At 46.5% G+C, this 13,893-nt stretch overlaps 1 protein-coding gene across 2 annotated transcripts in view; it reads right to left on the reverse strand.

Moving 5' to 3' along the window:
- Window positions 1-11,399, reverse strand: part of BCAR3 (BCAR3 adaptor protein, NSP family member) — a 116,267-nt gene extending 104,868 nt beyond the window's left edge. Inside the window, exons 1-2 of one of the 2 annotated variants that reach the window (XM_043575602.1) lie at window positions 11,057-11,399; window positions 3,107-3,437 (exon numbers count right to left, since the gene is read on the reverse strand). In XM_043575602.1, coding sequence (XP_043431537.1) covers window positions 3,107-3,423 — 317 coding nt within the window. In that variant the 5' untranslated portion in view covers window positions 3,424-3,437; window positions 11,057-11,399. The remainder of the gene's footprint in view (window positions 1-3,106; window positions 3,438-11,056) is intronic. The other variant, XM_043575604.1, reaches the window with a different exon arrangement.
- Window positions 11,400-13,893: the final 2,494 nt, after the last annotated feature.

Genomic DNA, 13,893 nt, shown 5'->3' on the forward strand with positions numbered 1-13,893 from the left:
CTTGCTCCAAAAAGGAACTGAGGCAGCTAATAATCTTAGTAGGAATATTTAAAAGGATGAAAATAACACAAGGTACTTTGAACTCCTCAAAATTGGGAACCCCTCAAGATAGTTTTTAAAGTGCATTAAGGGGGTGCCTGGGTGGTTTGGTCGGGTAAGCATCTGACTTAGGCTCAGGTCATGATCTCATGGTTCATGTGTTCAAGCTTAACGTCAGCCTCTGTGCTGATAGCTCAGAGCCTGGAGCCTCTGCCTGTTCTCTTTCTCTTTCTTTCTCTCAAAAAAAAACATTAAAAAAAAAAAAAGCGTGTTAAGTGAACCAAATATAGGGGCATCTGGTTGGCTCAGTTAGTAAAGCATGTGACTCTTGATCTTTGGGTTGTGAGTTCAAGCCCCATGTTGGGGGTAGAGTTTACTCAAAAAAGTAAGTCAACAAATAAATAAAAAAATAAAAATAAGTAAACAAAATCTATTTATAAGACTGAGGAGCAGGAGACTAGGACTTATGATCCTTTGACATGACCTTCTCACTCAGAATTCTGAAGGTGATGTGTTTGTTACTTCCTGTATTCACCTTTAACAATAAGATATTTTAAGTCAAGGGGAAAAGATGTGAATTTAGATGAATGATAAACAAACCTCGTTAAGTCTTCCACAGCCCAGACTTCAAACTTAGGACTTGCACCCACCGCCTGATAAGATCTTTTACAGAGATCTGACCTCTGTCCAAGTCATTTTCAAATCAAAAAGCTTTGAACTCCTGGCAGGTTGTCAGCTTGGGCCTTGGGTGTTTATCAAGAACTTCCTTGAGATAGAAAGGGTGACTCCATCGCCACCCCCAGCTGCCCGGAGATTCCCCCTTGGAAGAGCTGGCACCCAGCCAGGACCTTAGATCTTCAAGGAATGAGTTGGTGAATCGTCTCCATATGGTACACAGTAGATATGTAGCTCACTACAGAGTTTCACTTAATAAATAAAAAGTGGCTACAGCAAGTTCAGGAATAGTTGGTTCTGACTCCACCTTGTGCGGCCTGGTATTTAGTGTTTGTTTCTGGCTGGCCGGGAGCTCTTTTTCTGTGCTGCCTCCTAACCCTTGCGAGAGGGAGCAGTGATTTCTCCTCTTCTTCATCCCCACCTGTCAGATGCCAGTGGTGCAATGCGAACAATACTGTACACAGGTGTGCACTCCCCACTGACCTGTGCCGTCCATGGGCCGTCTGCTGCCTCCTCTGAACTGGGCGGTCACCCACCTACATTTTGCAGAGCAGGTGCAGGGCTTTCTAAGCCCCCTGACACCCTGGGGGAACCTTCTGAGCTGATGTCAGAAACATTTCAGAGCTCTCCAACACTCTCTACAGAGAATACCTGGGCCTCCACTTATTTTCTTCTTATACTACTGCAATTATGCAACTAAAACTAATTCTGAACTCTTGCCTGTCTAGCTCTCTCCCAAAATCTGTACAGTCTTCCTCTCAGCTTGCTACACTCCAGCCACAGGCCACACCAGCTTCACTTTGGGTTTTTTCAAACATGAAACACTTGCTCTACCCCCAGTCCTTTGCACTGCCCTCCCTATGCCTGGAACCACCTTCCTCTGGTTCTTCCCATGGCTGCCTTCTCTCATCACGCAGGTCTTAGCTTAAATAGCATCTCCTCAGAGACCTGTCCACTGTATAAAGATACAAGCCCAATAAATCTTCAGTATATCCCTATTTCCTCTATAGCACTCAATATAATCTGCAATTAACTTATTTATTACCTGGGTCCTTCACTCAATATTAGCTCTGGGAATATACCATCTCAGATGCCCTACTGCTGTCCTGTTAGTTCACATATTTCCTTACCCTGTAAAAGGGCAAGAGCAGATTGCTGGAATGATTTGGCTGCCAGAATGTCTTCAAGGTCGGACCAGCCCTCCAGTTAAGATACTAAGAGGGATGGGGCAGAATTTTCCTGGTGAGGCACTGGTTACAAAATCAATGTACTCTAATCAACCTAGGTGCTCAATATATAGACATTGAACAAAGAAATGAGCTAGGATCAAAGTGGCTGTCTGTGATACAGGGTTGGACAAAAAGAGACACCAAGAGATACAACAGAAGGAACCAGCCCCTTCTCTGCCCGACAATATCACAGGGTGCTGATCTTCCCCAATAGGAAAAGAAGGGCAGTTTCTAAACCAGCTCTAACAAGCAGAAACCAATCACAGCCAGGCCCAATACAAATCCTGACAAGAAGTTTTGACAACCATAAAGCTTATTTACCCAGATCCCTAGTGGATAGGAGAAATCAATCCTTGTTCTAAAGTATTCTGAAGCTGACCTGATGATGCATCCGTACCAAATTTTATTTCAGCATGTTGGAGATGCAGGTTCTAATTTAGAGACATCTTGGCATCTCTACAGAATTGGATGGACATAGTTCAGAAGTTGACATTATAATAAAAAAAATACTTGTTCTTCGTTCTGAGGGACTTTGTGATACACAGGAAGTTGACTTTAGAAATCTCTCACATACTGGATAGTAAGAAATGGTTACTTTTTTTAGGTGTTATAGTTTTTTATATTATGTTGTGTTTTTTAAAAATAAGAGTACTTATCTTTGAAAGACATATACCAAAATATTTACGATAAAATAAGAGCTGAAATTTACTTCAGAATAATAGCAAAGGAAGGAATGTGGGCAGGAGAACAGAAAAAGCAGGACTGGTCATGAAGCCGGGTGGTGGGTCCTTGGGAATTAAACAATTTGCTCTACTCTGTATAGCTGACATATTCCCTAATGGAAAGGCTTTTGGTTTTTTTGTGTTGTTTTTTTTTTTTTTTTGAGCTTATTTATTTATTTGTGGGGGGTGGAAAGGGGCAGAGAGAGAGGGAGAGAGAGGGAGAGAGGGAGAGAGGGAGGGAGGGAGGGAGGGAGGGAGGGAGAGAGAGAATCCCAAGCAGGCTCCACACTGTTGCCACAGAGCCCAACGTGGGGCTCAAACTCACAAATTGTGAGTGAAGAGTTGGACCATTAACTAACTGAGGCACCCAGGCAACTTAGATTTTTTTTTTTAAGTCCCTTAAAGACAAGTCATTTTCACTTGTGGAATTAAATAAGTCACCTGAAGGTGAAGGTTTCGCCTTTCCGGTCTTGCAGGGGTTGCTCCTGGATGATAGCCGGGGTCACCGGAGAGTTCTGCCGTGGTGACTTGGAATGGGGCAGGGTCCCCACGTGACTGAAGTTATCACAGGACCTGATGGGAGGAGGGGCCTTTTTCTTCCGTGGAAGGGTGCCGTGTATAGACACGTCTTGATAGGCATCAGTGTGATGCTCAGCAGGAGGGGACTTGCTGCTCAGAAGGTCCATGGATGAGGCCAGGGGGAACTGGTGATTCACCGGCATGTTTCTGGGAAGGCTCACAAATTTTCCGGCAGCCATGATTCTCAGCTTCTCTAAGGGGGAAAGAAAAGAGCGAAGGCATGAATCTTAGATAATCACAAGAACTGACTTCCTACTCACAAAAGGAAATGGAAATGTACAGTTAAACAAAAGAACACATTCACGGAGCATTAGAAGACAAACAGTGAATGGCATCACTAGTGAAATTTAATACAAATGGGAAGTTTACTCATGCCCCTATTTTGATCCTACAGAGGAATGCTCCTGGGTTGGCAGCAGATCCGCCAATGGAAAAGGGCAAGCAAGTTTCAGAGACTCTAGGGGCACATGAGCCACTTTCTTATTTCAGATGACTAAAGCTGATGGAAAAGCATGACTGACAAAAAAGACTATGGAGGAAGTACTCGAGGTTTCAATATAAGTGCATCAGAGAACACATTATAAATGTTAGATAAGTGGTTCACGTCTTTCCACCACCCTGTAAATGATAAGAACAGGTGGAGATTATTGGAATTCCTCAGCTGCTAGAACGCCTCCAGTGCCAGACCAGCCCCTCAGTTGTGCTACCCAGGGCAACGGGGCAGAATTTTTCCGGCAAAGACCTGGTGCTTACAAATAAATCAATGTACTCTAATTAACGAAGACGGGCCAGGGTCAGGGGTTAGGAGGTGGGTCACTCCTCCGTACATTAGTGGGCTCAGCTGCAGAGGAAAGCCACTAGGGTGAGGGATCCGTGTACATTGTCCCCCAGAGGGGTCAGGAATCTGCCTGCCACCAGCAGGGTTAAGCAATACGCATGGTGCCTGTATAGTCAGGGAAGAATGGGAAGGGAGAGAAATAAGAAAGAGGGGGTGGGGAGCATACGGAAAGAAAAGGAAAATGTGTACTAGGTCGTATGCAAAACTAGACCCAACAATTATTCCCAGCTGTGACCACTAGCAGAAATGTTCACCCTGAGCCAGAGTCAGCACCCACTCACCTCCCCCCAAAAATCAAACTATACTTTTGACCTAAGTCAAATTCTATAAGACATTTTTAAGGCTAATACATAGAGGGAAGGAAACACAAGCCTGAGTAAAAATTAGAACTAGGCTCTGGAGACACTGAGGATTCAGAATCAGTCCCACCAGCCATGATACCAGACTAGTCTGGACAACACAGCAGCATAGCTAAGCCTGTTGCACTGTCTTCTCCAAGGCTGCGGAGCAGAACATTCCTTTGCTCTGCCGTCTGTTCCAAAGCCCTGCAGCCCCCATTGCTTACAGAGCACCCTTCCTGCTACAAAGAGGACAGCTCAGAGTGAAAATCATCACTTAATAGTAACACTGCTGTCAGTTCCACTAAGGAACTGGAGACTTGGGACATGGCTTCTCCATGACCACTCAGAAGAACAATGCTCTCCAGAAGCTCACATTGTAGCAGGCAGAACTGGGTTAAAGAGAGCACAAGGGAAATAAACCATCGAGGACATGAACAGTCCAACAGAGAAACATACAAGTTGTGGGGGCTAGATAGGAGGAAATCCTTCACTCAAGGTATATGATCCTAACCTTGTCCTCAGTTCTTTCCCAAACCTGGTAATTCTGGGGCTTGTCTGCTCCATGTCTAACTGTGACCACACAGAAGGCCTGGCTCACGGCGGGTGCAGAACAATAGGGCTGTGAGTCCCCGCATGGGCTTCTCCTGGGTCTGGCCAGTACCTGGCACACTGTCAGCACTTACTCAATGTTAGTCATCATTATTTAAAAAGAAATCCAGACTCCCTGACCCTCCCTGCCTGACCACCAGTGACGTAAGCCCAGTAGGATTCCCTCACCCTATACACAACACTGCCCCCCACAGTTGTAAATGCTTGCCTGCCCAAGCCGTCAGCACCTTCTTCATAGAGGCCTACATCATTTCAAAGAACCTTCTAGGGAGGCCCAGAGCACCCCACAGAACCTCTTTCTGTGCAAAGGGCCACAGTGATGATCAACAATTTGCAGGTCATTATGATGGGCTAAAGTTGCCCTGGCTCCAGTGTTTCTGGCAGCCTGTTTCCTCTCTGCTTACCCAAGATCTAGATTTCAAAATTGGGCCAAATGCTCTAGAATGCCCTCCAGCCAGTTCCCCATACCTCAGTTTATTCTCTGAATCGAGGGTTAACACTTGCCCTTCCTATTCTCAACATTTAAGTGCCTTCTCCATATGAGAGGCTCAGAGAAACAATGATGTTTATAAGTCCCAATCCCTATGAACTCTAAGAATCCTAGAACTCATCAATAGGGACCCTTCAAATGCTGGAGGGAAGAACAATTTGAACAAAAGGACTCGAGGAGGGCAACGCTGGAGATGTGGAGAGGAAATATTCTGGAGGGATTTTGAAAGGTAGAAAATTGTAAGGAAAAGCCTTCCAAAAGGATGCTGTAACAGCAAATGCATAAAGGCAAGGAAGTGCTCCCACAGGCTCACAAACCGCAAGTTGGGCTATGCGGCTCACGTGGAGAAGTCAGGAAGCATTTCCTAGGAGCACCCAGCGTGGGAACAGATGGTGAAGTCTTGAAAGTTGTGTCGAGGGGTCTGGACTGGGCTGTCGGTGCTAGGGAAGATCTGGAAGGGAGGGACAGAAGCCAGTCCGTGCCCAGGAAGGTAGCTGTGGTAATTCTGGAAAGGAAAGAAGGGAGGCAGTCCGGTCAGGCTGATGGCAACAAGCCAGCAGGGAAAGATGAAGTACCCTGACCTGGGGCAATGGCCAGGGAAAAGAGGGACTGAGGGAAGAATGAGGAGCTCCAGGCCCCTGGCAGGGAGGACGAGGGCCACAGCCTTGGCGGGATGGTGTGGTGCTGTAACAGGCTGAGTTGTGGAGGAGAGGACTCCCGCAGGAGGGAGGCTAACAAGCTCACCACTGAGCTGCTGCGTGTGAGGAAGCCATGAAGTGGTTCAGTCGAGGAGGTGAGATATTGGTATGCACAGCTAGGAGCCAGGACAGGATGTAGATTTTTAAGAATCATCAACATAAAGGGAATATTTAAACCTGAGAGCAGATCCCTTAGCTTGTAATTATCAGCTGTGATAACAGATGTGAAAGTACCTCTTAAACTGTCAGGAACCATACAATACCCATGAATTATATCCCTGCTCTCTCTCAGCATGGCTGCTTCAAGCCCAAAAGGCCCAAAGCAAGGGCTGAGCTCTGAAAACCTGAAGTGGTGGTCCTCAAGCTGGCTGCACATAAGAGTCCTCTGAGAAGCTTTTAAAATCCTGACACCCGAGCTGTGACCCAGACCAATGAAATCAGAACCTCAGTAGGTAGGACCCTGGCATCATTCTTTTGAAAGCCACCGGTACTGTCCAATGTGGAGCCAGGGTTGAGAGCCACTGGATAAGCGAGTCTCTTTGGTACAGAGCAAACTTAACACTCAGATTTGTTACCTAAGGAACAGAACAGAATAATAATGAGGAGGGGTCAGTCAACAGAAGCATCATTTCATTCATGCATTCAACACACACAGTATGGAGGGTCTCTGTGGCAGGCACTGTGCTTGGTATTGGGGACAGTGTCAAACAACTGTCCTCATGAGGTTACTACTCTATGAGGGAAGCAGACAGGAAGTACCAACCACATGTCCTGGTGATTCCCAGTGCTATGGGAGCACAGAGAGTGGGAACCAGGGTCTAGACTCATCTAGTGGCCAGGAAAGGCTTCCCTGAGGATGGGATGTTGACCTGAATGATGTCAAGAAGAGTCTAATAACTGGAAGGAGAAGATGAGCTAAGTTGAAAACTCCAGAGAATTCTCAGCAGCAAATTGGAAATATGTAAGCCAGGCTCCTCTCTACAACCCACTGCCTCTAAATTGGGACTCTTCCCCATTAAAATACAGGCCTGCCCTATGTGTAGTCACTTGGAAAAACTGGCTCAACGCCAGGCCCTATGTCAAGCTTGAATCAGCCTAAGGGTGGTGGAGGTGGGCCCAGACCACAGACAGCACTTCCAAAAAATATAACTAAAAGTGTGGCAGAGGACTGAAGGGGTAACTATAGGTAGAAGGAACTCATTTACAACCTTTTTGGTCCTTGTACTTCCTACTTGAGCTTTATCTGCTTTTAATTTTTCCAGACCCCAGGAACCTAGGGCAAATCCAAGGGATAGAAGTACATGGTGTGTAGTTGGAATCTAGGGTCAAGGTAAGTACTTTTCATTTTGAGAACAAAGCCACTTACTACATTTGACCTCACTAGGCAGAATCCAAGCGTGTTATATGTAGGTGGGATCTCAGAGAATCAAGTCCCTTCCCTTTTCCAGATAAGCGAAGTAAATGTTCATTCATTCAATATATATTGTCTGGACGCTTACAATGTACCAGGGATGAGGACATAATAAACCAGATGAGCTCCTGCTCTCATGGAGGCTACATTGTGATGGGGGGGGGGGGGGGGGCAGTAAGGGTCCAGTCAACACAGACCAGAAGACAAACTAGGTTACATCCTAGCTGTCAGTGCCCCAGGGAACACAAAACAGGATGAAATGATAAAACATACTGGTTGGGATGGAGGGCTATTTTAGATTAGGGTGGTCTGGGGGGGCTTCTCTGAAGAGGTTCTTTGACAAAAGAGACGACACCAGTCAAGAGAAGATGGGCAGGGAGTTCTAGGCAGGGGACTGGGCAGATGCAAACGCCCTGAGGTGGGAATATGTGGTTGGAAAAGGATAGTAAAGACTAAACCCAAATCTCCATTTTCTGGCTCCTAGATTTTCCCTTCTTAGAGATGTTTGAATCAATGCTCCTATTCATTCTGTACTTCTTATGTACTATTTGATTTTTTAAAAAATCAAACATGGTAGGGGCGCCTGGGTGGCTCAGTCGGTTAAGCGTCCGACTTCAGCTCAGGTCATGATCTCACGGTCCGTGAGTTCGAGCCCCGCGTCGGGCTCTGGGCTGATGGCTCAGAGCCTGGAGCCTGCTTCTGGTTCTGTGTCTCCCTCTCTCTCTGCCCCTCCCCCGTTCATGCTCTGTCTCTGTCTCAAAAATAAATAAACGTTAAAAAAAATTAAAAAAAAATCAAACATGGTATAGTTCAGAACCTAGGCTTTGAAGTAAGACATTCAGAGGATCAAATCCCTACTCTGCCATTTACTTACTAGCTGTATGGCCTGGGACAAATCAGCCAACCTCTTTGACAGTTTCTCATTTGTACAAATGGGTTAAAAATACCTCTTTCATGGGGTTGTCCTGAAAAATAAATGCAATCACGTATGGAAACCCCTGGACATACAGCAAGCATTCAATAAATGGTAGGTCTCTTTGGAGCAGGTCAGGGAGCAGGTCTGTCTTGCTTATCACTATATTCCTTTTACAAAGAGAGTTCACTAAAGAAGTCACTGCTTCTGGTCACAGCCAGGAAGGATGAAGAAGGAAATATTTTAACTCCAAGCAATAGATATAAACACACCAAACCAGGTAGGACATAGATGCAGACACACACAGGCGGACCAAATGAGCCTACATGCTCATGGGTTTGAAAGAAAAGCCCAGGTGAGACTTTGGCCATCTGACGTCACCTCTCTCTACTATGCAGGTAAATAGACACTGTGTCCGACTCAGTCTAATGTCAGACCTTGAAATGTATACAAAGGTCAAAGATTCTGTATCTTGATATGAAAAAATGAGACCTCAGTGAATGTTCAGAGCTGAAATCTCAGTAGGGACAAGAGTGAGCTTGACAAACTCCCAACATATGTGCTACCTTCCTGGTGCTACACAGCCAGTGGCTGTGCTTTGAAATGCTTGTGAACAGAGCAGCCCAAGTCACTTGCTTTACAACGATGTCTTGAAGAAACTGATGATCATGTGCAAGTCAATGCAGAAACAGGCAGCCCTCTTGTTTGGAGTTTTCTAGTTTATTTCTGAAATGAGCTATTTCCAAGTTAAACGTATCGATGGTCACCTGCTGTGGGCGTTAAAAACTTTCTATCATATTTTAAACTCTGGAAATGTAACTGCTCCTGCTGTCCAATTATGACCACAACAGAGAAGTTTTCGTTTGGATACGTAGTTTTATATCTCTGCAGAATGCAACAGGAAGAGAAGTTAGAACCGCTGCACATTAAAAAATTGGCTCATGCACTTAGAATGAAGTTTTTCTTTGGTTTAGAAATTAAGAGGATCCCCCCCCCCAAAAAAGAAAGAAATTAAGAGGATCCCTGTTTTCAAAGTAAATTCATGAAGTCTGGCCAAATGATTGAAGTATGAATAATTCTTCCATGGATTGTATTTCAAGCAACACAGCCTAGAATTTACATGATCAAGTTCTTAAGATTAGCATTCATTTGACAAGCAGTCCTTTCTATATGAATAGGAGATTGAGATCTTAGTCATCCTGGAAATGCCAGCCTTCTCAGCAGAGGCTTAGAGAAAGCTGGAGTCAAGGAGGTGACGGAGGCCCTGGCATGGCAAACGCTTTACATTACGCTGCATACATTCCCTTGCACACCCCCATACAAGGGCTCGCCTGTGGTTTCTCCACTAATAACTTGGCAGATCCGCCCCACGCTCTGCTGAACCCCCTCTCCCAGCACCGAGGCCTCCCCTTCCTCCGCCTGGCCTCAGTCCTTGGCAACAGGCAGGGAGATTATCCGCTCCCAAACTGACCTTCCCTCCGCCAATGTATTTTCCTCGGACAGATCTGTGTGTAGCCTTGGGAGATAAATGTCAAGGTTTAAAAGAATCTCAGAATGCTTGGCTCCACTTTCTATCTTAGATAATGGCTTTAGGGGAAAGCAGACACGGAGATTCGGCAACCGGTCTTTCCCCTTCGCACCTTTCTTCAAGAGAGTTAATACCCAAATCAGGGTTTCCCGCCCCAGCCACGACCCACCGTGTTGCCCAAGAACTCTTCGCCTTGCCAGCTGCTTCGAGCCCACTCGACCGCTCCCAGACAAGTGTCTACACCTGATCAAACTTTTAAAGTGGTGGCGGCCGCTGCCCCTAGGGAAAAGGGCTGAGCTCTAACCTCTTCCCGTCGCGTCCACTGTCCCTCCCTTCACCTCCCCTTCCCTCCGCTCCCCTCCCCGACGCAGAAGGAGCAGCACAACCAACTATTCATTCTTTCTCAACAAAGGGCGAGAAGGAGGGGGGTGTTGTCAACAGTTACACTGCGGGCTCCTTCGCTTTCTTTGCAAACTTTCCTAGAAATGAGTGGAGAAACTTACCTCCTGCAAGCCCAGGGCTTCCAGCGGAGCCCCTTGGTCCTCGCGTTCCCTCCCCCCCCCCCACCCGCGCCCCCGAGCCCCGAAGAGTGGGACGGGACGAGACGGGGAAGGGCGGCCAGCTGAGCAGCCGGGACGGGCAGAGGCGGGGGGTCGGGGGAGGCCAGCGCCCGGGCAGATACTGCTCAAGAGCAAAAAGCAGAGATAGATGCTCGCCGCACGTCGCTGAGCGCCACTTCTCGGGATTCTCGGGAATCCCAGCCAGTTCCGAGGGCGCCGAGGGCGCCGAGGGCGCAAGCCGGTTCCCCACTTCGGCCACTCCCGCCCCCCAAAGGCCAGCTCTGCCGGGGGCAGGGGGAGCGCTGCCTCAACTTTGCCCCTAAGTTTCTCCAACAAACTTCCCAGACCGTCCTCCCAGGGGACGCGGCGGCGGCGGAGCCCCGGGAGAAACAGCACCCCCGCGGGGCGCGCGGCACAGACTCACCTCCCCGCGCGGCGCTCGGTGCCCCGGCTCTCCCCGGCTGGGGCTCAGACGCGCCGCTCGGCGGGCCCCACCGAGCACCGGCCGCTCATCGTCGGCGGGGCGCGCCCGCAGAGAAGCCCGCGCGCGGCTAGCCTGTGCGCCGGACGGCTCCGGCGGCTCCCGCTCCGGCCCGGCCCCGGCCCCGGCCCCGGCGGCTGCAGGCGCGGCTCTGAGCCCGCGGCGCGCGCTCCGGCCCTCAACTGGTGATTTGCGGCGTCGCGGCCCCACCCCGGCGAGCGGATTCGCGCGGCCTCGCGGAACCCCCCGCGACATTTACATGCGGTGACCCCGCCAAGCTCTCCTCTGCCCGGGTTTTAGAGTTCGGTTCTCGTAGCTTCCCAAGAAGCCAGTCTTGAAGTGAAGATTGGCCACTTCCAGGCTGTACCCCTCCCGAAAAACAACGCTTCCGATTCCACTCCTCCCCCTTCCCCGCGTTATTTAATTACCCAGCAGATCGGCTTTGCTGTCTGCGGACACCTGGCCGGCTTTCAGTTTAAAGGGCTTTGATGAGACAAAGATTCAGGTAACCACAAATAACCAAACCGCTGAACAGGCAAATCAATCACACCCACCTGGACAAATTGAAAGCAAAGTGGGGAGTGGAATTAGCACTTCAGTACTAGGTGGCTCAGTGGGGCGAAAAAAATTGGAGGTCTTAACGCTATCAGATATCAAGACCTATTATAAAGCTATAGAAATAGTAACTGGCAACAAGAATAGACAAACCGACCAATAAAATAGAGAGTCAGGAAGCAGATCTACGTTAAATGGTCACAATTCATGTCAGAGATACTGTTGTGATGCGCTGAGAAAAGACCATATGTCTTTTCAGTAAATGATGCTGGATCAGCTGAACATTCACATGCAGAGAAAGGAAGAATCTTGACCCCTACCTCACACCATGCCAAAGAAAAAAAGCAATTCCAGATGGATTTTAAATCTGAATGCGAAAGATAAAATATTAAATTCAAGGTAAAAAAATCAAAAAAACATCTTCATGACTTCGAGGTAGGCAGACTTCCTAAACACATATAGTACTAACTATAAGGGAAAAAACTCATCATTGGACAACATTAAAATTAAGAACTCCTGTTCCTCAAGACACCATTAGTGAATAGTCAAACCACAAAGGGAGAAAAGATCATTGCAACCCAGGTATCCAATAAAGGACTTGTATACAGAATCTACAAAGAACACTTACAAATCAGAAAAAGAGGGCAGGATATCCAACTGAAAATAGGCAGAATTTTGAATAGCATTTCTTAAAAGGGGGGGGGGTGATAAACAGGCATTTCTCAAAACAAAACAATAAACATATGGAAAGGTTCTCCATTATTAATCACCCCCAAAATGAAAACTGAAGTTGCAATGTCTCACTTTACACTGGCCAGAATGGCTAAAATTGGAGAACTTTGTATAACACTTTACAGACCTAGGTGGTATTATCTACTAAAACTAAATTAACATGTAGCCTGTGACCCAGCAATTCTATCCTTAGGGATCTTGTCTACTGAACAGAGAGGTATACACATTCTCACCAAAAGACATGTTCAAAGATGTTTATAGCATCTCTCTTTATAACAGCCCCAAAGAAACAACCCAACTGTCCCTCAGTGGAAGAGAAGATAAACTCTGTGAAATACTATACAGTAATAACGACTACCTCTATACTCAACAAGATGCATGATTCTCACAAATATAATGTTGAGTGAAAGAAGATGAACACAAATGGGTACATGTTATATACGTCCACTTATGTGAATTCCAAAAACAGTCTAAACATACCTATGATGTTAGAGGTAAAGATAATGGTTATCTTGAGGGTTGGGAAGTGATGGAAAGGGAGCCCAGAGGGGGCTCCAGATGTTAGTAATAATCCATTTCTTGATCCAGGTGCTGGCTATATCAATGTATCTATTTTATAAAAATTAACTGTCCTTCAGTCTATAAAAACTAATTGGGTTGTGCACTGTTCTTCTTGTATGTTCTACTCCAATCAAAATGCTTTAAAAATTGTGCCATGTTGTGTATATTTTATGTCATTTTCATCCCCCTAAGAAAGAACTATATTGGCAAGTCTGTAAGATTCTAAGTGCAGCATCCCTAAGAATCAGTTTCTAGGGGCACCTGGGTGGCTCAGTGGGTTAAGCAGCCAACTTTGGCTCAGGTCATGATCTCATGGTTTGTAAGTTTGAGCCTCGCGTTGGGCTCTGCACTGACAACTCAGAGCTTGGAGTCTACTTCAGATTCTGTGTCTCTCCCTCTCTTTGCCCCTCCCCCACTCATGCTATCTCTCAAAACTGAATAAGGGTTAAAAAATTAAAAAAAAAAAAGAATGAGTTTCTACATTTTCCTCATAGGTGTTTTTGTGGGTTGGTCTTTATCTTCCCTACCTCATGACAGGCACATGCTTTTTATTTTTGTTGAATTTTCCCAAAATGTTCAGCGCAGTGAATGTCAAACAGAACAGCTGGTTTATTTCTGAACTGAATGATTAGAAATACAGTGACTGACTTTCTGCTGCTCTGAAGTGTCACTAAAAACAGTGATCAAACTTGCATTGGATTTGCTTGATTTTCAAAATTCCCTGAGCACCTACTATATGTAAAGCTTATACTTTGTGGAGCATCATAGGCAGGTAACCATAAAGAAAGACTAGACAATTCACACCTAGAGAGGCCTTGGCAAGTCACTGTTCCTCTCAGTTCTTCCTTTTCCTCATGAACGAGTGAGCAAATGCACATGAGGAGTCAAGGGAATAAAAGTGCGAAAGTGACTGGCATATAGTGGTCATCGTT

This window comes from Prionailurus bengalensis, chromosome C1, assembly GCF_016509475.1.
Source record: "Prionailurus bengalensis isolate Pbe53 chromosome C1, Fcat_Pben_1.1_paternal_pri, whole genome shotgun sequence".
NCBI lineage: Eukaryota > Metazoa > Chordata > Mammalia > Carnivora > Felidae > Prionailurus > Prionailurus bengalensis.